The 24,560-nt window shown below is 49.7% G+C and overlaps 1 protein-coding gene across 1 annotated transcript; it reads left to right on the top strand.

The window, feature by feature from the left end:
* The first annotated feature begins 5,331 nt into the window (after positions 1-5,331).
* Positions 5,332-20,386, top strand: LOC121440388 (biglycan-like). Its single transcript, XM_041641157.1, has 8 exons — positions 5,332-5,450; positions 15,917-16,168; positions 16,544-16,656; positions 17,175-17,388; positions 18,018-18,128; positions 18,280-18,373; positions 18,517-18,655; positions 19,515-20,386. Exons 2-8 carry the CDS (start codon positions 15,928-15,930, stop codon positions 19,710-19,712), a joined length of 1,110 nt encoding a protein of 369 aa, XP_041497091.1. The 5' UTR covers positions 5,332-5,450; positions 15,917-15,927; the 3' UTR covers positions 19,713-20,386.
* Positions 20,387-24,560: the final 4,174 nt, after the last annotated feature.

The raw sequence follows: 24,560 nt of genomic DNA, 5'->3' as shown, positions 1-24,560 counted from the left end.
CTGAGAGTGAGGACTTATCAAAGCATTCTGGGAAAGATGCTTGCTAAAGAAGTGGCCCTGGTGTGCAAGTAACATGTCTCTAACTGGGCTTTGTACTGGAGGCTGAGGCCCCCTGCTCAGGACTGGCTTCGTGGGAGCCCACAGGAGCACTGCAGAGGGTGCTAAAAGGCAGCCTGGGATACTGCCTTCTCTGCGGTAAGCCTTCCCTGCCCGCTTAGGCTGATATGTTCTTGTCCCAGCATCTCTTTAATTCTTCACGCATGACCTTGCTCACAGTCCAGCAGTATTCAAATTCCATGTGGACAGGGCCACTATCTGTTCAATTTATGAACTGTGGATTACCGTGAGTTCCCAGGTATCCCTTGGGTCTCTTCAGCTTATCCAGAAGCCAGGAATTGGACTGTCAATACAAATGGAAGAAGCATTGTCCAGTCACTCTCCAGGTTGACTGGACACACTAGGGAAATAGAAGGATAAGACTCAAAGGGAAGACTGGCAGAAGAACCCCCAAACTCAAAGACTCATGAGTCAAGCAAGTGGGTTAGCAGGAGCTCTGGTGGGTAGGAGTCCCTGGGAAGTTTTCTCAGAAGCTGCCACCTCTGCAAGAGGCACCTGCCAGGCTCCCAAGCCCTAGCCCCCAAGGATTCTTACCAAAAGTCAGTATTTTATATTCAGAGAACTAATATGTTTGCAGCTATCCTCTGGTTTCCCTGTCTGTCTCTCAGCACAGTGCCCCTCTTTATCAAGAACAGCTACAAACCAGCTATAGGGGGTCAGGTTGCAGCTGATGCCAGATCCATTTCCACACATGCCAGGCTGAGAGTCTCCTGCCTAGGAAAAGGGGCCTCTAGTTTTCTTAGCTCCCTTCCTCCCTGCCCCTTCTACAAGACATAGACCCTTCTATATGTTCCATGTACTACCGTCCTATCAGCTCTTGCCATGGGGTCTTCCCTAGGCAGACTAGGGGAGTAGTTGCCTAATGATGGATGGAGGGCTGGCTACTCAGAACAGAAAGCCAGCAATGTCTCCTAGCCAAGTGCCCAAGAGTGCAGGTGCCTGTGGCAATGGCAGCTGTTCACAGCAGTGCAGCTTCTCCCAGAAGCAGTGCTGGGTGCTCTAGGATGTGCTTCTCATCTATCTAAAGGGTTAGCTAGGCTCCTCCTGACATTCTTGGCTCTGTACAGCAAGAGAAAGGACTTCCTAGGCTGTGAGGCAGGCCAGAGAAGACTAGGGTAGCTCCCCAAGGTAGCCTAACCTTCTCCAGACCTCTGGGGAAGCATACAAGCTAGAGTTGAAGGGGTATACACAGAAGCTAGCCTCTCTCTCTCTAGGATAGCCTGGATCACACACAGATGTGTTGACAATGATGAGCTCTGTCTCCCAAGCCCTGCATAAGGCTGCCACTGGTTCCTGAGGAGCTGAGACAGCTGTGTGATTGCCTCTTCAGGAGTCCTGGGGCCTCAGGAAATACCTGTTCTTCCTTCCTGTCTCCCTCCTCGCCACTACCCTCCCCCTGCCTTTCCAGTCTCCTCCCAGGCATGGGAGGCCAGAGGGCAAGAGATTGCTGCTGCTGTTGCTGCTCTTTTCTGCTGGCCAGCAAGGACGTTCTGTTCCCAGCCTTGCTACAGCCAGCAGGGGTCCAGGTTGTTTCCTCCGAGAGCTGAGGCATAAGGAGAGGGAACTAAAAGAGGGAGAGGGGAAGGCTCAAAGACTGAGAGGTGCTGCCTGGACGGTCTGGGAGTTGCCCCCAAATTAGAGGGCCAGGCCGAGTGACTCAATGGGCCCTGGGCTGAACATGCAGTTATAGCTTATTGCAGACTGCAAACCACAGACACAAGGACCTTCCAGGCACAAAAACTGTATTTACGGAAGTTTTGCCCTGACCTACCCCCCAACTTTGAGGAAGAACCTCAAAGTGCACAGTGCACCTCTCTCCTTTCCCCCCATCCAGGAAGACAGATTGGCAAGTTTACTGCTCAGCCTCCCACCTAAGCCTAGGGCACATTTCCTAGGCTGTTACCTACACCCTCTGCAAGGCCAAGGCTCTCTCTGCCTGTCCTAGTCTACTCACTGTTGGTGACTCCTCCAGAAAGTCTTCCTGAGCCTCTCCTTGATGCTAGGTGTTATAGCCCTGTCGAGGCCGGAAACAAGAACACATACCTACCTCCTTGTGGAACTCAGCTATGTCCTAGGAAACCCCTAGTGTGGTGGTTCTCAACCTGTGGATTGGGACCCCTTTGGGGAGTTGAGTGACCCTTTCATAGGGGTCACCTAAGACCACCGGAAAACATTACAATTCATAACAGTAGAAAATTCCAGTTATGAAGCAGAAACAAAAATGATTTGGGGTCCCCACAATATGAGGAAGTGTATTAAAGGGTCGCAGCATTAGGGAGGTTGGGGAGCACTGCTCTAGGTCACGGCAGATCCATCTTGTGATTACTATCTCCAGGGTACTTGTCCCTACTGGTGCTCTTGGAGGCCTGGATAACAACTCCTAGAATGGTATAGACTCAGGTCAAGTGGTACCATATCCAACAAGGAATTTGCAGGCGGGTGCCTGGAGCAGTGAATAGATATTCTGTGAGGTTTCACCCTTAAAATAAAAACCTTGACTAGGCATGGCAGCATATGTCTCTAACTTCAGCACTCAGCAGGTGAAAGCAGAAGGTCTTTCTGGACTATGTAGTGAATTTGAGTTCAGCATGGACTACTGGAGACTATCTCAAAAGTCAAAACAAACCTGGCGGTGGTGGTGCACGCCTTTAATCCTAGCACTTGGGAGGCAGAGATAGGTGGATCTCTGTGAGTTCAAGGCCAGGACATGCTCCAAAACTACACAGAGGAACCCTGCCATGAAAATCCAAAAAAATCAAAACAAAATTAAAAAAAGGAAGATTGGTTGAGATATAATTATTGAGTGTAGTAATGGCCCACTCTTGTAATCTTAGCACTCAGGAAGCAGATACAGGAGGATCACCACAAGTTCAAGTTTACTTACTTTAAAAGAGATAAAAGACATATAGAACACTAAGCATACAGTTTAAATGAACAACTCAGCAGCTTCCGCTCAGTATGTTTAGAGCGCTCTTATCGTTTCAGTCTGAAGACTCAGAACTGCTGAGATGATTCAGTGAATCTAATAATCTGAGTTTGGTCTCTGGGACCCACATGATGTAGGCCGATAAACAACCCTCAGTGCTTGTTCTCTGATTTCTACTCAAATGTCATGATATGCACACCTATCCACCCACACACAAAATAAATCAAATGGTAGTAATTGTTTAAGACCAAAAGACCTGTGTACTTGGCTGTCACTCCTCTATTCCTCCCATTCCCACCCATTTGCTGTTTCTCTGTCTCTATTGAGGAGCCTATTCTGGAGAGGCCAGATATATTGTGGCCTTTTGACGCTGGCTGCACTCACCAAGCAGAATGTTCCATATGTGCCTTGGACCTGCTTCAGCCTTTGCCACCTCTTTGCCCCTGGTCTCTGTGACATGTTTAGCCTGGATGGTAGGTCTCAGTCCAAATCCACTGGAGAGAGAGCCAAAGTTATCACGAAGTGGCTGTGGATAAAGAATCTGAGGCTCCATGAGATTCTGTGGCTTCCAGAATGTTACTCTGCCAGTGGCCATGTGTGTTTGAGTATGGCTAGAACAATCGCTTAGCCAGGGGCTGGTAATAGTTCAATGCAAGACCATTTGCTGGGTATGCACAAGACCCTGCTCCCGTCACGAGTATTGAAAAGACAAAAAGAAAAGAGAGAGAAAAAAGAAAAATCTGAAAGATATGAACCAAATGCGACTTGGTAAAGCACTCTGTAATCCTAGCATTCATAAGACAAAGACAGGAGGATCAGGAGTTCAAGACCAGTTTCACTTACATAGTCAGTTGAAGGCCAAATAGGGCTACATGAGATTCTCTCTCTCTCTCTCTCTCTCTCTCTATATATATATATATATATATATATATATATATATATATATGTACGTGTGTGTGTGTGTGTGTGTGTGTGTGTTAGGCAAAACCAACAGCCTCAGTCTGGGGGGGCGGGCCCTGTGTGCTCCCCAGTTTCCTGGTCTGGAACATAGAATCCAAAGGCGCCCACAGGCTCCCAACACATATCCAGCTTCTTCCATTTCTCTCCTTTCTGCAACAAGAGGAAGAGCATCTTGAAGGAAAAACACCACAGCTGGACACTGAGCTGATTCTGGCTCCAGGCAAAACACTTACTAGAACCTCTGTCCCCAGCTTGAAACCTGTAGTGTCCCTCACCCCTCACTCTGATCTCTAGCCAGTGGGCTTCTGCTTCCCTCCTTATTTGCCCTTCCTTGCTCTTGGTCCTTCGCTCCTTCTTCAGATTTCAGTGGGGTTCCCTTATTCAATCTCTCATCACCTAAGGGCTCTTGCCTTTATATCTTGCAAGCTTCACTAGCAAAGGAGAATTAGATGCCACACTAGGGACCATGACTCATTTGGGCCCTCAAGAAGCAGCTGAGGCTTGGCAGGTTAGCCCAGTTATGCCCTAAAAGTGACCAGAGGAAATGCCCCTAGCAGAGACCATGGTTATGGTATCCTAGCCACCCTGTAGGGGTTGAGCAAGATGAGGGACTTGGTTCTTCTTCTCCAAATCAACTTTGCCAATTTCTCAAAGGCTTCAGGGAGGTGAGCCAAGAAGGTCTCCAGAATCTGGGGACAAATTCCTTTTTAAAGGAGGAAGGGATGGGGAGGAAAGGCTTACAGAGCCCCTAGGAGCCTGGATCAAGCCCTTCCAGAAGCCTACCATACACTACTCTCTGATCCCCAAACCACCCACTTATTTCAGACCAGGCAGAGTTCTGGGTAGAATTAGGACAGAATTCCAGGGCCTCTCACTGTCCTAGCCATAAGGCTACCTCCTTTCATCTCTCATTTTCTTCTGCCTGTCAGCATGCCAGCAAGCACCTCAGTGTCCCCATTTGGGCAGTGGAAAGTTTGACTCTGTGAGGCTGTCTGCCCAGAGACACCAAGGGTCTGTCCCTAAGTAAGTGAGTGTGTGTCCTTTCAAAGTGTGCTTGAGGCAGGGGCCAGAGTGGGGGGCATGAGGGGGAGGGGTGCAACACAGCCTAGCCGTCTACAAGAAAATTGCTTCCTTTGAAGCTGCCAGGGGGCCGGGAAGCCTGCCCCCTCCCTCCCAGCTGCCCTTCCTCCCTCCTTTTCTCCCTCTTAGCTCCACCAGCCCCCTCCCTCGTCTCCCTCTCCGCCCCCTCCCTGTTCGTCCCCTCCCTGTCGGCCCGCCCAGCCTTTAGCCTCCCTCCCACCGCCTCTGTCTCCCTCTCTCCACACAAACTGCCCAGGAGTGAGCAGCTGCTCCCGGTTGGCCCTGCCTGACGGACAGACACACCGACAGCCTGACATCTTAGCCCACCAACTAACCAGCCTGCACCTGGCTGCTTCCCCCTCCCCAGGTAGGGCCTGCTCAAGCCCCAAACTGACTCCACTCTCCCACAAAGACCCCAATCTGTCCTTGCTGTCTTCATTCCTGGCTATGCTGTCACCTCACTAACCCAGAGATGCCCCATAGCAGCCCTACTGCATCTGCTAGCTCAGTCTGGCGTCTGCTGTCCCACTGTCTGTACCTCCACTGCTCCCTCCACACCCCAGGGCACCCAACTAAGGCTCCTGGTTTGTGTTCTTTCCTAGATACCTTGTGGCCCCTTTGGTCCTTATCCCATCTCTGCCTCTTCTCCCCACCCTCTTCCCTGAACTTTCTTCCCACTCTTCCTTTGATGTGGGAGTGATTTCTTATTAATAAAGAAACTGCCTAGACCCATTTGATAGGTCAACCCTTAGGTAGGCGGAGTAAACAGAATGGAATGCTGGGAGAAAGAAGCTGAGTCAGGGAGTCGCCATGATTCTCCCACTCCAGACAGACGCAGGTTAAGATCATTCCTGGTAAGCCAGCTCGTGGGCTATACAGATTAATAGAAATGGGTTAGATCAATATGTAAAAGCTAGCCAATAAGAAACTGAAACTAATGGGTCAGGCAGTGTTTAAAAGAATGCAGTTTCCATGTAATTATTTCTGGTAAAGCTAGCCGGGTGGCGGGACACAGCCCGCCGCTCTGTAACACAACAGAGTGGCGCCCAACATGCTAATGAACTCCACATAAAACCTGAGAGGGCTTAAAAAGGAGAGAGAATTTAAGACAGCTTTTTGCTGTTTGTGGGTTGCGTGCCGCAAAGAAATTGTCCTGACTCAGCAGCCGGAAAAAACTGGCTGTTTTAAAATGCCGGCTTTCTGGGCTGTGCCGCCATTACGATCTCTGTCTGGCTCCTGTGGGAGACAGAGCTTTTAAATGGAACATTTGGAGTAAAGCTCTACGGCTTGCTTGATGGCAATGTGGACTGCTGTGTGCCTGGAACTGTGTGTGGCTCAGGGGCACCAAATGGCTCTGAGGCAGGAGCGGCTTGGCTCAGCTCTGCCATGCTGAACTGTGCTGGTCTCAGGCAGAAACTACCGTAATTACCATAAAAACAGCGCATTTAAGGTTTCAACTGGGCAGGACACAGGCGGTACCGTATTACCTGTACATGGCACAACTTAAGTTTTTAAGAACTGCTTAACATTTTAAGAAATGTTCCTGGATAGTAAAAAAATGTTATAGATTCACAATAAAACAGATTCAGACATAAAAGACCACACTGTTGGATGAATGCACATAGACTTGAGAGAAAAAAGAAAAAGAATATAGAAAATAAAGTTAATGGTTTTTTTTTTAAAAAAAAGGTAAAGTCTTTAAAGAGACAGAGTACAGATAGTTAAGAGATTAAAAGAAATAAAGAAAAATAAGCCACGTAAAAATGGAAAATTCACAGAGAGTCTGGATTATGTACATTGTGTTTTCTTTAAATTTTTTGACTGTAAAGGAGCTAAGTACAGAGAGACATTTCATTACATGGGCTGCCAAGCTAAACCAGAATGGATATAAGGGTATTACGATTTCAAAATTTGGGTCTAAGGATATGATGCTTTGGAAAGGGTCTTCTTTTGTTTTCACAGAGGACCAGACCCTGTGGATTGCATCTATCCCGATATGGTATGATAGACCACGACCTCCCGAAAAGTTCCTGTGAACACCCTCAAAAAATTACTTCACTCAACTGGCAACTGAGATAAACCTGGCACACAGGTTACACCCTAAATGATCTGATTAACAGCGCCCCCATTCAGCAGGAAGCAGTTCAGAGAGAAAAAACTGCGCCCATGTTCCCAAAATATTGTTTATAAATGTTCTTTTACATTTAAAGGGGGAAATGATATAGGTATGAATAATTTGCATTGGTATGGATTTTAAGGTCAATTTTGTTATATGTATATGTATTTCTGATCTTGATTAAGGTATTGTGATTGTGTAGTTCATTTTTAAAATGTAATGTATAATTAGGAAATATAGGTTGTTGATGGATAATCAAAAATAATAGTCAAGTTTGTAGTCATGTTACTTAGATTTTCTAGATATATAGAGATATATTTCAGATAGGCATTCTTCATCTCTCTCAAAGACTGCAGAATATGGCATTTAATGTTTTAATAACTTAGGACTTTTCATGACAATGAGACATATCTGCTCCTGGTGGCATCAATCTACCTCGAGAGGAAGATGGGCATCGAAGAGGATCCTGATGGAGTTGGATAGCCATTTGGGCAAGAAACTGCTCTTGCCTGGACTGTTGCATAAAATGGACACAGAGAACCCGCAGAGAGAGGACTGCTGAACTTGCCTAAAGGCAAGACGGTCTTTTGGGGTTCATGACTCATGAAAGAGTCTGCGAGACATTCTGCAGGACACAGCAGATAGTGACTGAACTGTCTTTGGAATTTCCTGTTTGATGGAAATGTCTGCTGGATACTATGGGCCTGAAGGCTGAAGATGGATGCCCCAATCATACAAAAGAACTTGGGGTGACTGTCCAGGCAGCAAGATGTCTCTGTCATTTCTAGAGTTTTCTTATTTCTTGTTTACTTAGGTAGTATTATATCCTTCTGGAGTCTTTGATGGAGTTGAAGAATGAATAGATAGTTATAGTTTTCCTTAGTTATAATAAAAGATAAAATAGATATAAATATTGTAACTGTAATTCTTGCTTGATAACTGTTTTGCTATATGTAATTTTACTATGTTAAAGTTAAAGCCTTTCTTTTTTGTTTAAACAGAAAAAGGGGAAATGATGTGGGAGTGATTTCTTATTAATAAAGAAACTGCCTAGACCCATTTGATAGGTCAACCCTTAGGTAGGCGGAGTAAACAGAATGGAATGCTGGGAGAAAGAAGCTGAGTCAGGGAGTCGCCATGATTCTCCCACTCCAGACAGACGCAGGTTAAGATCATTCCTGGTAAGCCAGCTCGTGGGCTATACAGATTAATAGAAATGGGTTAGATCAATATGTAAAAGCTAGCCAATAAGAAACTGAAACTAATGGGTCAGGCAGTGTTTAAAAGAATACAGTTTCCATGTAATTATTTCTGGTAAAGCTAGCCGGGTGGCGGGACACAGCCCGCCGCTCTGTAACACAACACAGGTAGGGCCTGCTCAAGCCCCAAACTGACTCCACTCTCCCACAAAGACCCCAATCTGTCCTTGCTGTCTTCATTCCTGGCTATGCTGTCACCTCACTAACCCAGAGATGCCCCATAGCAGCCCTACTGCATCTGCTAGCTCAGTCTGGCGTCTGCTGTCCCACTGTCTGTACCTCCACTGCTCCCTCCACACCCCAGGGCACCCAACTAAGGCTCCTGGTTTGTGTTCTTTCCTAGATACCTTGTGGCCCCTTTGGTCCTTATCCCATCTCTGCCTCTTCTCCCCACCCTCTTCCCTGAACTTTCTTCCCACTCTTCCTTTCCCTTTCCCCTCTGACCTTGCTTAGCTGATAAACTCATCCAGGCTTTCCCTCTCTTCCTTGGGGGGGGGGGGTAGGGAGCTTCCCCTTGGCTGCTGCCCAGGATATCACTGAGGCAGAGCTGGGTGACTGGCATGCTGGCTCTACCCACAGCCCTAGCCCTTCATGGCAAGGCCCAGGCACACCCTCCATGCCAGCTAGCCTTGCTCTCCCAGCTCAGCCTTCCTTGGGGGCTTGGCACATGGCCAAGTCAGGGAGGATGGAGCCAATGAAAAACTCAGCACTGGCACAGTTTCCCCTTGGACTCCCAGGCACCCCTCAGGCACCTTGCCCTGATATTCCATACTCACCACAGACTAATGCCCTGCCTCCACCCTCTTCTGGGCAAGGGATGGCTCCACCAGAGTCTCAGTGATAGGGGTCCTGGGTTGCCTGCCTGGTTACCTCAGTTCTATCTGTTTCCAGAACCCTCTTGAGCTAAGATGCACAATGGGCAGAGAATGGTATAGATGTAGAAAATTGGGCAACTGTGCCATGTTCCCAGGTACAAATATGGCTTAGGGCCCTGAGGGATCCGTCAAGAAAAGGAATCGAGAGAGAGAGAGAGAGAGAGAGAGAGAGAGAGAGAGAGAGTCATTTGGGAATTCACCAAGTCTAGTGAAGTTTGGGGGACTGGAGTGCCCTGTCACTACCCCAGGGGTGGGGTCAGGCTCCTATATGCCCAGAGTCAGAGGCACAGGACCCTGCAGGGAGGTGAGGCAGGCAGAGGAAATCTTCATTAAGTCAAGGACATAGCATCTGGGTGGCTCCAGTTTCCTCTTTAGTAGCTTCTGTCCAAGTTCCTTTGCCCTGCCAGCTTTTTGCCTTGTAATGACTGGGATTGAGACAAGCTGGAGATGCTTCTTCGATGCCAGCAAGGTTTCCAGGGACTGACATCTGGACTTGCAATCAGTTGCCCGTGCCACCCACACCCTAGGAGAACTTGTGGGTGGCAGAGGTACTTTGTGTGGAACAAGGCTGTGCGTGACTGCTGTATGGTTGCTGAAGGCCAAAGGGGATGAATCTTCAAAGGCAGGCGGTGCAGCTATACTGATGGGAGGATGGCGGTCTGCCTCTAAGCCACCAGGGTAAGGCAGCAGGAGGAGGCTCTGAGCCAGGGCTCCACAGCCAGCTGGCCACCTGGGTGTGGCAGCTGCGCCTCTCTGACCCACTCATACACTGGCCCACTTTCACTCCACAGGACTCCAGTCCAGTGCTGCTTCTGCACCCTGCCCGGAACAGGGGTCAAGGTCCTACTGCATGCAACGCGAATCTGGGACCAGCTAGTTTTAGGGGCCCAGAGGGGTGTGCCAGTCACTGACCATCATGTCAGATAAGTTGCTAGAGCTGGTTCAAATCTTTCTCCAGTCCCTCCCAAGCCCTAGGCTGCTGGAGGATTGGCAACATAGTGGGGTAGAAGGAGAAAGGACATTGTGGAGGTGAAAAGGAGCTTTCTTCAGCCACATTCTGTAGCCATCCCATGACAATGTGTGTATTCTTCCAGTCACAGTGTCAAGACCTCAGAGGAAGAATTTGTAATTAAGGCTATACTTGACAATTTGCACTAGGATCCCCCCTAGGTCACTCAATTCCTGTTACCCGGTGTTGAGGTGAAGTGGGGACTCCATTTTTGTCTCCCTCTTGCCTGGGCTCTCTCATCATGATCTTTCTCCTACTCTCCCTGGAGAAACGGAGTCCCATGAGTCTACCCAGAAGTCACTAGTCCTTAGACAGGATTCTCAGCATGCCTCCCCCATGAGGCAGCAATACTGAGAGCCCCTAATACTCCAACTACTGGAACTTCTCAGCTTCATCAATCCTCCACAACACCCCCCTGACTCCCTCCACATCCACCATGACTCCCTCCGGCTCCTCCTCCTTTGTCCCTGATCTAAAATGCCATACTCATCTTCTAGTCTGGCCCCCACATGCCAATAGTCCAAGCAGCAGGCCCACCCCATTGTAAAGAGGCCAATTGGTTGTAGGGAGACACCCCAACACAGGACCTCCCTCATGCCAAGAAGTAGGGGAGCAGTGTGAATGAATGTTCCCGGATACCTAGTCATAGATAGACCAAAGATTTCAGGGCAGGTCCAGTCCCCCTAAAAGGCAAACTAACCAGGGGACTCCTGCTCTGGCCCTGCCCACTGAATTCTGGGGCAATTGGCATTGTTTCTCACCCCTTCCTCACCCCAGGAGACTCCCATTCCTTTGTGCTCAGGCACACTGGGATGGGGAAGGCCAGCAGCATCACATATTACACCTGGACCACCCACAGAGTCCTTTCTGCAAATCTCACAGGGTGGGGGTGTGGCTCACGGAAGAGAGAGTGTGGTTCACACTTGTCCCACCTAAGACCATCCTCCAGCCTTCCAGAAACAACAGATTCAGGCGTTTTCAGAGGGAGGCTAGGGTTTGCTGGGCTAAATCCTCTGGTTCTTGAGAGCCAGGCTTTGTCTTCTGCCCTCTTCCAGGCCATCAAGTCCCTTACCCCACTTTTATATCCCTCAGTCAAAGATGCCTCAGATAAATGCGGGACTCCAGGGGTGTTTCTTCACTCTAATTACCTTCTTCCCTGATTCCAAGTCCAGAAAGCCCCAGGTGTGGCCTTTCCATGGGCTTTAGTGGCTGAAAATCAAGAGGTCTTTCGCAGCTGACTGCATAAGGCTGGGAACCTCAGGCAGAGCTCCTGGCAACCTGGTATTGGGGAGAGAGTTCAGAAACCCCAAGACATGAGAAGAAAGGGGACTTTCTGGGATCTGGAATGTGTTGCCTTGCTACTCTCTCCAGGAGCAGGGATCAGAATGGTCAGGTAGACAGACACAGTAACCTCTCAGCCTGACTCTTACCTCACTGTGAGGCTGTGGGAAAGAGTTTGGGACAAATTCTCTTAGCCTCACTTACTAGGTGCCTATCAAATGTTAAAAGCATTCTGGTCACCAGGGGCTGGGTAGGTAAAGAAAGCACTTGAGTCTCCTCTTCCACCATTGAGAAGTGATGGCATCCTTCTCTCCTTTGAAAACTCTAGGAGCCCAGACTTTGTTACTAAATGGGAGAAGGTGGGTGGACACATGGGTCAGGTGCAAAGGGACCCGGAAATGTAATACCTCTCAGTAGAGCATGAGCAAGCAATAGAAAGCTCTCCCTCAATGCACTCACCACCTCTCTATACATACTCCAGGGACTTCTGACTCCTGAATTCAGGTACAGCCCACCCCAAGTCTGTTGGAGAGCTGTATCTGACTGCCCAGATACTCTGCCAGTACCAGGGCCACAGGTGGTAAGATGTGGCCCTGACCAGCTTGACTTGGACTCTGCTCACCTTAGGGCATACAGGAAAGAAAGCACACATCCCATCCCTCTGGTTGACACTTAAATGTTAGGCTGGAGCTAGGTGGCCTTAGAGGGCATCAAGAAGCAGGTCAGGTGTCAGCTCACCTTTGATGATCAGAGGAAGGCAAAACAGTGCCTAGTGTCTCCTGTCTCTTACACATTTCCCCACCTGCACAGTCCCAGGAGCCCAGCAGAACTTAGTAGAAGACAGCACCTTCCAGTTGACGTAGGGTTACTCAGCAGGGCCCAGTCCCCCAGAAGAAGGCTGCTGAAACTGTACTTGGTGTCTGCTCCTTGGCAGCTGCCAGCCCCACATCTGCAGGCAAACTCCCATAGCCTGCCAGACCTCAAGCCTTGCCCCTGCCGCCCTTGGCCTGGCCTGAATGCCTGGCACAGCCCTTCCATGTTCTCAGAGACTGCCAGCATGTCTTGCTTGGCTGTGGCCAGGAGCAATCCTGAGTGGAGAACTACACTGGCTTTCAGAGGGACAGACAAGGAGGGCCCTATTGGGGTGGCGACACAGGCTCCAGGAAGCCCGTCCCCTTCCCTTGTTCGCACTTGCCCTTGCCAAGCTCAGCTCACCATGGTGATGACTTCTTTCCTTTGCTCTGATGAGCTAGCGCTCAGCTAGATCAGAGCTCACTTTGATGGAGCAGAAGCTCAGCCGAAGAGGCCCATGAAGGGAGACTGAGGCCTGGAAGCCCCCGTGGCAGAAGAAAGTGGGATTGGAGTAACTTTCTATAGGTTTTACAGAGTCTGCCCACAGAAGATCCCTTCCTGACTACAACTTTGCCTGCCTCCTCAGTGTATGGAGATGAAGGCTCAGTTTGAGGGAGCTGAGGAAGGGAGGCATGTGAGACTCTCTGTAGCACCCCACTGTCACTATAATCCCACTTAGTGATTTAGTGACTCTCCCACCCATCCTGGGTCTCTGCATTACCCATGTATAGGCCCAGTGTTTCCCAGAAGCTACCCTCATTCGTGGATGAAAAGCAGGACTGAAAGCTCAGACCCTAGAGTGACCAAAGCTGTACTCTCTGTTCAGGCTGAGTAAACAGGGGACTTGGGAGCAATCAGTTCTCTCATCCATAAAGTGGTACTATTGGCGGTGCAGACCTACCCTCTGTACTCTCTTAATTTAATGGATCCCCTTCTCTGGCTCTGTGTCTGGCACACCCCCTTCCCTGAAGAATATGGGAAATGAATCTAGTGTCAGTTTTTGAGTGAAAATGAGGGCTGTGCAAGGAAGCCTGCCTGGTACCCACCTCATAAGCCTTGAGCCCTGAAAAAAAAACCAGCATCCTGCCTCTGTACGGTCCTTGAGCCTCCTACACCAGGATAAGCCTGGACTGGAACTCACAACAGCCTGGGATCCCCCTGTCTCATCCTCCTAGCCCTTTGTGGATCCCCACACCAATGCCCCTTCAAATCTAGTCATATAAACCCACCTAGGGTTCTGTAGCTCCTTTCTCTTGGTGGAGCCAGCTTTTAATCCGAACAGGCTGCAGTGCCTACAGAGGAACATTGCACCCTGAGTGTCTGTGAACCACACACGGTGTCTCAGGAGATTCCTGCCTAGGGAAGGGGTGCCCTGTGGAGATCTCCAGGCCACTCTAGTTCCAAAGAACCTGGGTTTGTTCCAAAAAGATGGCGCTCTGTCCAACTGCATCCCCTATCTATGCCACCTCCCCTGATTCCTGGCCTGTACAGGAGGATTGTGGGTCCTGCAGCTCAGGTGGGTATAAATTCTAGCCTTGACTCATCTTTCTGCAGGATAGTTTTGGCAGAGGGGACAGGCAGGTGGGTGGGGCAGTGCCTCACTCCTTCCCTGCCATTCCATCTTGCTCTCTGGCCTCCCTTCTGCCTCTTTTGCCTGCTCTGGGCTGCTCTTGCTCCTCCTCCCAGCCCTTCTGGTCCATCTGCCCTGGACAAGATCCCCGCCCTGTTCTAGAGGCCATGGGCTGAAAGATGACAGATCTTTCTAGCTACTCTGGGGTCAAGACCTTCTGGGGAATCTCCTGTGTCTTGCTAGGCCAGGCTTGGATGGGCATCTTGAGGCTACTTGGAAGGAATGAGGGAAGACAGACACTCACCAAGCTGAGGACTTCTGCAGATAAAAAGGAAACTGAGCTGAGCCTTGGCCTGTGGCCCCTACTTTGCTGTGTGATCTTTGGGTATCAGAAAGGCTGCTCTATTCTCTCCAGGAAGCAGCTCATCACTACCTATGTTGAGGCCCTTCTGTATACTGGTATAAGTTAGGAACCTGGGCAAGCCATGAGAACCACCGGGGTTGGGTTTCTGTGTGTGTGTGGGGGGGGGTCTCCCTACTACACACACACACACACACACACACACACACACACACACACACACAAATCTGGGATTTTTCAAGCAATAACATAGGGTAAGATTTCTTCTGGGGCTGACATTCACTAGATGGGCAGTGCTTGTGCATAACCAAAACGGGGTGTCCCAGCACCCCACCTCACTGCTGCTGAGGATTTCAAAATAGCAGGGAGTGCAGCCCCCTCATCAACTGGGCTCCTTCCACTTTTGCCTCCAGCAATTGAGATCAGAGGGGTTTAGTTAGCCCAGATGGAGCCCCAAATATCCCAGCTTTCCCACCAAAATGTGCCCCATACGAGGCCTCCTTGAGCTGGGGCTGCTCCAAGTCTTCAAGAGGCTGGGCTTCCTTTCCACACATGCACCAGGATAACCCCCAGACATCCAAGCCTGGGAGACTAGCAAGGCCAACATGGATCCCCTATTGAGAAAATGGGATGAACAGGTCAAAATACCCTGAGCCCTTGCTATGGAGTTGGGCAAGGAGTGGTAAGTGAGGCAGGGGCTCAGCCTTGTCCTACAGACTAGGCCATGCTTGCGTAGTTAAATGCAGGAGGAAGAAACAGAAGATGTGGGTGCTGCAGGTTCAGGCAGCGCAGTCTCCACCCCCGCCCCACTGCCTCAGCCTGGGGGGCCTCTAGACAAGCCCAACCCTGCCCTGTTACTCTGGCAACAGCTTACCCTGATGCCAGGGCCATGGGCATAAAGAAAGCAGAGATAGACATGGGAGCCCCGAGTTCTGCAGACTGAGTCCTGGGAAATGAAAGGAAGGGAGCTGCCAAGTGCTGATCCCCTAATTCCCAGGACCTTTGCTTTGTGTTGCTACAGCATTAGAGAATCTCTCTGTCTCTGTCTCTCTCTGTGTGTGTCTCTCTCTCCCCTCCCCTCCCACCTCGTGTCTTGGCCTCTGAACCTTCTCAGAACAGCATGGGCACTGTGGAGAGGTTCAGACTGTGAAAGGATGACTCATTCATCGCCCACTTAAACTAAGAGCATCCAAATCTCCCAAGCTCACTCTCAGGAAAGATTGAGGCGGAGGGTGGGGGGGGGCAATAGCTGGGTTTCCTCTCAGCCTCCAGTTAGCCTCACTGACCTCTAGCCCTCAGGCAGTGAGGCAGGCTCTGGCTGACTCAATGGTGGTGGGGGCAACCTTGAGCTAAATGGGAAGACATTTCATTGCCCAATGAAACCAACTCATTCCAGTACTCCTACCTCAACTGGTGCTTCTTACCCATACCTCTTCCCTCTGCTGCCTCTTGTGAGGGATAGAGGAACACAGTGCCAACACGTGGCCCTTCTCATGTTTTTTGCTCCCAGGAACATTCACCATGAGTCCCCTGTGGCTACTCACCTTGCTGCTGGCCCTCAGCCAGGCCCTGCTCTTTGAGCAGAAGGGCTTCTGGGACTTCACCCTGGACGATGGACTGCTCATGATGAATGATGAGGAGGCTTCAGGCTCAGACACGACCTCAGGTGTCCCTGACCTGGACTCTGTCACACCTACCTTCAGTGCCATGTGTCCTTTCGGCTGCCACTGCCACCTGCGGGTTGTTCAGTGCTCCGACTTGGGTGAGTCACTAGGCAGTTTAAGGTGAGAGTGTCCAGAGAGGTACCGGCCCTGCCTGGGAGCCCCTCCTAAAGAGGACACATGGGCTGTCCTGTGAGATGGGTATAGAATGGTAGGGGTGGGGATGCTATGAGTCACCACAGGCTGAGGTATTGTGGTATGAGTGTTTGTGGGTGTCCAGTGTCTGGCATGTGAAAAGTAAGTAGAATGCAAGCTTGGAGCTGGCACCCATTAGCTCAGAGTCTCTGCATTTGTACTAATGTCTCTGGGCGTACCCATATGCATGTGTGTGCCCAGCAGCTGTGGGCACCTTTACACCAGCTGTGACAGCAGACAGGATGAGCCAGGCTTATGCTGGTGATGATGCTGGTCCCCAGGTCTGAAGACTGTGCCCAAGGAAATCTCACCTGACACCACACTGCTAGACCTGCAGAACAACGACATCTCTGAGCTCCGCAAGGATGACTTCAAAGGCCTTCAGCACCTCTATGTAAACTTCCTTTTGCCCCCTGTCCTTTCTGAGGAGCTGGGGAGAGTTTGATGTTTCTCTAGCTGGGAGGAGGGATGCTCACAAATGGGACTTGGAAGAGGGACTGGGAACCAATGGAGCTGAGATAAGTCTGGCCCTGGCTGAGGTGGGAACACCCAAGACCATGGATTATGTGCACAGGCACAAGACAAAATTCCTCGGGTCAGTTCCCTTTTTGACTGAAAGCTTTGCATTTTACTGGCTCCTCTGAGCAACACAAAGAGAGTAGATTCTGTTGTTACTCTTGGAGAAACTGACTAGCAGACTGTGCTGGTCAGTAATGGCATTCCCAGGGCAGCTTGGAGCTAAACTTAACCTTAGTTCCTTGCCATGCACTCTGCTCACAAACACTGACCTCCAAGAAACCAAACAGGTTCAGATGCCTCTCAAGTGCTATCAGTAGTTAAGTTCAGGAGGCAGAAGAGGGAAGGTGGTGTCAGGGGTTGGGATACTCACCTTGGTCCCCTGCCCTGCCTCAGGCCCTGGTCCTGGTAAACAATAAGATCTCCAAGATCCATGAGAAGGCCTTTAGCCCTTTGCGGAAACTGCAGAAACTCTACATCTCCAAGAACCACCTGGTGGAGATTCCTCCCAACCTGCCCAGCTCCCTGGTAGAGCTACGCATCCATGACAATCGTATCCGCAAAGTGCCCAAGGGCGTGTTCAGCGGGCTCCGGAACATGAACTGCATTGGTGAGAGTCAGGCATAAAGGAGCCGGGTAGAGGAGATCCCTTCCAGCCAGGGCAGTTGGGTCCTGGACTGTCCTGTACTAGTGGGAAAGCCCTGTATGCCTCAGAATGTTCCAAAAGCTTGATTCAGGGCACAATGAAGGACACTGGGGTGGGTTTAAAGACTCAGGTAAAGAAAGAGTCTCAAAAGTAGTCTAAAAGAAGATTATTATGCTTCTTGACAAAAGCCCAGTTTGCATAATCATTGTGGGTAAAGGGATGGTATAGGACGCAGGAAGATCAGGCTAATAGAAAGAATGGAGAAGGGCAGCAGACCACCATAGCAGCAGAAATTGGAAGCCCTGACTTTCTGGAAGTTCTGACTTTTTCTCTACCTCTCCTATCTAATACTTTCCTATGCCTATCTGATACTTTCCTATTTCTTCCCAACTCCCAGAGGCCAAGAACAGTGCCAGATCTTTGAACTAGTCATCTTGAACAGATGGAGTTTTCAGTTAGTTAGCAGGGCAAATTCTTAGACTGCTTTCTAGAGGAGGTAGGAAGAGTCAGCAACCAGCAGCTCCCCAGCCCAGAAAAGAATGGTGTGTGGGGTGCCACTGATTGGCTCCAGGCTGACAGGACTTCTCTCCTAGAGATGGGTGGGAATCCCCTGGAGAACAGCGGTTTTGAACCAGGAGCCTTTGATGGCCTGAAGCTCAACTACCTGCGCATCTCAGAGGCCAAGCTCACTGGCATCCCCAAAGGTAGGAGAGTGTCAGTGCCCTACCTCCAGGAGCATTGAAGGGGGTTTGTCCAGTATACTGGATCAGGGCTGCCCTCCTGGAGCAGAGTGGGATTTCTTTCTACCTGCTCCAGACTCTGCACTTACCTGCCAGCATGCTCTCTTCTGAATAGATCTCCCTGAGACCCTGAATGAACTTCACCTGGACCACAACAAAATCCAGGCTATCGAGTTGGAGGACCTACTTCGCTACTCCAAGCTGTACAGGTGAGGCTGGGACAGTCCTTGGGGGCTGCGGGGCTCCATCAGTAAATGGGGCAATTCATAGGGTGGCACCCAAGTCCCTGTGCTCTATTCCAGCGTCCTCCTCCCCTCGAGCCTCTGATGACTTCTAATTTACTTCTCTTCAGGCTGGGCTTAGGCCACAACCAGATCCGAATGATTGAGAATGGGAGCCTGAGTTTTCTGCCCACCCTGCGGGAACTCCATTTGGACAACAATAAGCTGTCCCGGGTGCCTGCTGGCCTCCCAGACCTCAAACTCCTCCAGGTGAGAGCTGCCTCTCCCGGGCTGGGTGGGAGCAAGACACCAGCCTCTGAATTGCCTGCCTCCCCTGACCCCATTTTTTAAGGGACCCAGGGTAGAGAGCATAAGAGGATCTAGATTGCTCCCTGGGTCCCAGGTCCTCATTCAGACCCCACTGGAGTGGTGCCCACTCTCTGTTTGCACCGAGGCAGTACTAACTCCCATCTGTGGGATCTCTTGGGAAGGGGAGCCTCCCTCTTTGACTTAGCTTTCAGCCACATAGGCAAACTAGGTCTTTCCCAGCCCTGTTCTGGACCTCAATTTTATGTCAACTCCATTCATGATAGAAAGCACATTCATCCTCCCCTGGGGCAGCACATGCCAGGCTGAGAGCACCCTCTACTGGCCAGTGACCTTACTACACCAGTGAGCTCCTAACCAAAGCACCATATCTCCTACATAGATAACCTATCAGGATCACTGTTTGCTTCCTACAGCAGCCTCATTCTACCAAACATAGCCCCCACCCCACGCATCGCAACTCACCTCTCGCTATACACCTCACCTGAGCCCCTCATCCTGGCCTGGGTTCAATCATACGCTAGTACTCTAATCACAGCCAATTCCCGCTAACACACTCGGGTCATTGTTCTCTTCTGAATTGGGTGAAGCATCACCAACTGGCCATCAAAGGGTGAGCATGAAATGACACTAGGAAGTGACCGATGGAGTTAAATATGGAGGCAGGCCCTACCACTCTTACATCTGCCCTCCATCTTGCCTCCAGCCTATAACACCCACCCAGGCTGGGACAGAGTGGGAAAGGTGGTCTGTGGCCCTGGGCCCCTATGAAAATCCCCAGTCACATCCCCTCTGCCCCCAGGTGGTCTATCTGCACTCCAACAACATCACCAAGGTGGGCATCAACGACTTTTGCCCCATGGGCTTCGGAGTCAAGAGGGCCTACTATAACGGCATCAGCCTCTTCAACAACCCTGTGCCCTACTGGGAAGTGCAGCCAGCCACCTTCCGCTGCGTCACTGACCGCCTGGCCATCCAGTTTGGAAATTATAAGAAGTAGAGGCAGTAGTAGCCACAATGGTAGCCTTGGTGAGAGTCTCTGAGGAACATAACCAGATAGATGTTCCACAGGGGAAGGGGAAGCAAAGAAGCAAAGCCCCCTCACCACACACACACACACACACACACACACACACACACACACACACCTTTGTTCCCCAACACTAACTCACTGCCCCAGCTCAGCCTCCCCCGGCTCCCAAGCCTGCATGTATGCACATGGCATGGCCCTCTCGCCCGTTCCCCTCAGCTTTTGAGATTTAACACTCACCTTCCATGTACACTCAAAGACTCCCTATAAATCTTTCTTCTTGTCCATTCTGACACCCAGCTGCCGGTGGCAGGAGGAGCTAGCAAGTGTGGACACAGAACACTACCACAGCTACTGTTCTCTCCAGACATGTGTTCCTCTTCTTCCTCATCAATGTCTGTCTTGGACCCTACCTGCTGCCCTTGCCCTCTGGTGATCCCGAGTTTACAACCTGTCCATCCCAGGCATTACCTGGCTCTACTAACTCCCAGATCAGTCCTTCTCTCCAGCCCTGCCATGCTTCCTTTTAGGGTAGTAGATATCTCCCCTGCCATCTCTGGACCCCGTTCATATCTCTCTAGCTCTGTATCTCTTTGCCTAGGTCTCTGTCTGTCTCTCTATTTCTGTCTCTCTCTCTCACACACACACATACACACACACACACACATACACACACACACACACACACACACACACACACACACGCACGCACACTGACCATCCCCTAGGCTGCTTTCTGCTTCATAGGTCTCTGACCAGGCCTTGCACAAACAAATCTGTGGGCAACTATCTCCGTGATTGCCCTGCGCAGCACTTGACCCCCAGCCCTGGAGGAGGCTGGAAAGTAGAGGCCCAGAATCCTGTCCATATTGTCCAGGAAGGGACCATACTCTGCTACCAAGATGAGGAGCAGGAAGCTTCATAGACCCTGAAGAGGCTCAGCAGGCCACCAGAGCCTCTAGAACCAGTTTGCATTGGCCCGTGCCTTCACCCCAAGATGGCTAGGTCCCTTCCCCTCACCCCTGGGTCCCTGCTGAGGTAGGGGCTGGTGAGCAGTTGCACCCAGTTGGAGGGCGTGCTGCTTCTGAGGTCGGTTGTCTTTCAATTAAAGAAACACTGTGCAATATGACTCGGTGCTACTTCTCTGGAACATCACTGGGCATCAAGAAGAGAACAGAGGTGAAACAAGGGACCTGCTCAGGCCACCTCCGAGGTTCTGCATTTCCACGCTCCCTTCCAGTCCTTGCCCTCAGAAGAAGGCCCTCCTTACCACAGGTCCAAAGATATAAAAGCACATACCAATTGACCAGACATAAGGCTGAGGTCTTGTCTGCTTTCCCGCTCCTTTCTTGGTCCTTCCATTGCTCCAGCTGTTCTTGATCTGAACCCAAAAAGCGGGCCACACCTGAGGTGATATCTGCCTTCCCGGTGTGGAGCATTTGTGAAGCACCTTCTGGCTATGGGATAACAAGCTAGGACCTACTCTCTTCAGAAGGGGAACTTCAATACTCCAGCAGATCCCTGTATGCCTGTCTAGATGGAATTAGGGGAACAGAGTAATTCCAGAGCCCTGTTGCAGTTTGAGTAGTGACTAGTACCTGTGCTGACACTAGGAAAGGGCAGAGGGGAGGAGCCCTTGGCATCAGGCAGTATACTGGTACAGCTACTTGGGCCAGTCTGGCTTGCCCTCCCATTCAGCACCCCACAGGTCCCTGAGAGCTGAGAACAGGCTGCAACTGGATCATGATGGAGGCTCTAGTTTGGGTTCAGGAAGGCAAACCCACTGGGAATACAAGCTGCCCTGAAAAGAAACAGAAGCCCCTGAGGGCTGAAGGGAGCCCATGCTAAGCACAAGGCCTCCTGCTCAGGTCATGGGAACTGGAGCTTCCCTATACAGTGACAGCCAGACAGCAAAAATAGAGCAGCCAAGGCCAGAGTGAGTGACAGACCAGAAGGGGTTCACCCAGAGGCACTGTCTGTGATTTCTCACACACAGCCATACTCTTATGCCTGGCCTGGCAACCAAGGCACCAACTGTCCCCAGGTTTCTCCTTTTGGGGATGGGAGGCACCACTCAGTGTGGTGGCCCAGCGATAGAATGTCACCGAGCAGCATCATGGCACTATTCTGGGGCATGTGCTCCACAGCCTGGCAATCTCTGCTGAGCTGGGCAGACACAGGGCAAGGGCACTGGCCCAGGGCCAGGAGTCAGGGCCTCAGTCCAGTCCCTGTGCTGGTGGGAAGGAGGGGCAGACAGCAATGAGCCCTGGTAGAGACAGAAAGATGAAGTCCTCAGTGTGTTTCTCTGGGGTATGTTCTGGGGGCAGGATTCACCTCAACAGGTCCCACACTGCGTCGCTTTTCCCTTCCTGCCTCTCTCCCTGGCTATTCACCTTTTTTCTCATTTGACTTTCTCTCATTTCAGTAAAGTTTACAAAGCTATCCTCCGCAGATCTCAGATGAGAGGCCCAGTAGGGCACCACCAGCAGCTCAGGAGACAAGTGTTACATAAGTGTTAAGTTCAGAGAAAGGATTCCACAGACAGTTCCTCACTGTATAGACCAAAGGCTGTAAGGCCCCAGAGAGGAGCCCATGAAGCTGGGCTGTCATGGTTAAAGATGGACTCCATCTTCATAGCACTTGGTCTTGGTCACAGGGATAAATGCCTTTGCCTTGGGACTGGAGAGATGGCTCTGCAGTTATGAACATTTGCTGCTCTTGCAGAGGACCCAGGTTTGGTTCCCAGAACACAGATTGGTATCTTACAAACAGGGGATCCAAATTCCTTCTTCTAGGCACCAAATGCCCTCTTGCATGGGCACCAGGCTTATGCATGGCGCACGTACATACACTTGAACACACACATACCCATAAGATAAAAATAAATAAATCTTCCATTATGTGTATTTAAATTCTTCAACCTCACTTTACTATTGAATGCATTTCAAGTTACCAGATAATGATCTGAAAAAAATCACAATGAAACCAGGTACGGGGGTGCACTCTCTAATCCTAGCACTTGGGAGGCAGAGGTAAGAGAATAGGAAGTTCACGGCTGACCTTAGCTACATGTGACTCAGTCTAAAAAACCTACAATTGTATTAAAATAGGCCCTGGGACCCAGCAGTCCCTACCTCAATTTTCATTAGGTTGGAAAGTAGATTATATTCTGGGCATTGGCTTTGGTCATAGGTAGCCCCATGGTGGTGGATTATGCAGAGCATAGAAGACAAGTTCCAGCCCAATATTTGTTTGAGTATGAGTTCCTGGACTTTGGGACAAACTAAATGAGGAGTGAAAGGAAGAGTACATTGCAGAGTACTCATGACACCAAAGCAGTCCAATGTGCTGAATGGGGGACAATAGGGGAAAGGGGCTGCGGGCACCAGAGCTACCAAAGGCAGTGGGCATGTTCATATGTGACTCCAAGCAAAGGCCAGCTGTGAAGTAATAAGAGCGGCGGGGCTGCGTCCCCAGCATCCCGGCTGCCTGCTCAGCTAGCTTATGCCCCGAAATAACAACACACAAACTGTATTCATTTAAACACTGCCTGGCCCATTCTCTTCTAGGTTAATTCTCACATATTAATTTAGCCCATTTATAATCATCTGTGTGTAGCACCCCAAGGTGCGCTTACCGGGGAGATTCCAGCCTAGTCCATCCTGGGTCGGAGCTTCATCCTGGGAGCGGGGCATGGCGTCTCTCTCTGAGGTGTCTGCTCCCGAGAGAGCTGTGGAGTCTCTGACCTCACTTCCTCTTCCTCCCAGCGTTCTGATCTGTTTACTCCACCTACCTATGTCCTAACCAATAAAATGGGCCAGGGCAGTTCCTTTATTAGCCAATGACCTTCCTCCATCATTTCCCCTTTTTCGGTTTAAACAAAAAAAAAGGCTTTAACTTTAACATAGCAAAATTACATATAACAAAACAGTTATCAAGTAAAAGTTACAATAATCTTTATCATAACTAAGGAAAACTATAACTATAACTAACTATTCTTAACTCCATCAAAGACTCCAGAAAGATATAATATTACCTAAGTAAACAAGAACTAAGAAACTTCAAACTCTAGAAATGACAAAGACATTTCGCTGCCTGGACAGTCACCCAAAGTTCTTTTGTACCGTTGGGGCATCCATCTTCAGCCTTCAGGCCCATGGTATCCAGCAGACATTTCCATAAAGCAGGAAAATTCAAAGTCAGTTCAGTCACTATCTGTTGTGTCCTGCAGAATGTCTCGCAGACTCTTTCATGAATCAGGAACCCTGAAAGATCATCTCACCTTCGGCAACTTCAGTAGTCCTCTCTCTGCGTGTTCTCTGTGTCCAGTTTATGCAATAGTCCAGGCAAGCGCAGTTTCTTGCCCAAATGGCTATCAAACTCCATAACGAACCTCTTTGATGCCCATCTTCCTCTTGAAGTAGATTGGTGCTGCCAGGAGCAGAGTGTCTCATTGTCATGAAAAGTCCTAAGTTATTAAAATATTAAATGTCCTATTCTGTAATTTTTGAAAGACATGAAGAATGTCTATCTAAAATATATCTCTATATATCTTGAAAATATTAACTAACATGACTACAAACTTGACTATTATGATTATCTATTAACTACCTATATACATTACATTTTTAAATGAACTACACAATCACAATACCTTAATAAAGATCAGAAATACATATACATATAACAAAATTGACCGTAAATCTCTATCAATAAAGCAAAATCTATACTAATGCAAATTATTCATATCTATATCATATCCCCCTTTAAATGTAAAAGAACATTTATAAACATTCTTTGGGAATATGGGCGCAGTTA

This window comes from Microtus oregoni, unplaced genomic scaffold (genome assembly GCF_018167655.1).
Source record: "Microtus oregoni isolate MIOR12 unplaced genomic scaffold, Mior012 000067F_009, whole genome shotgun sequence".
NCBI classification, from domain to species: Eukaryota; Metazoa; Chordata; class Mammalia; order Rodentia; family Cricetidae; genus Microtus; species Microtus oregoni.
Note: the sequence above shows the minus strand (reverse complement) of the source record. Positions and strands in the feature narration are given on the sequence as shown.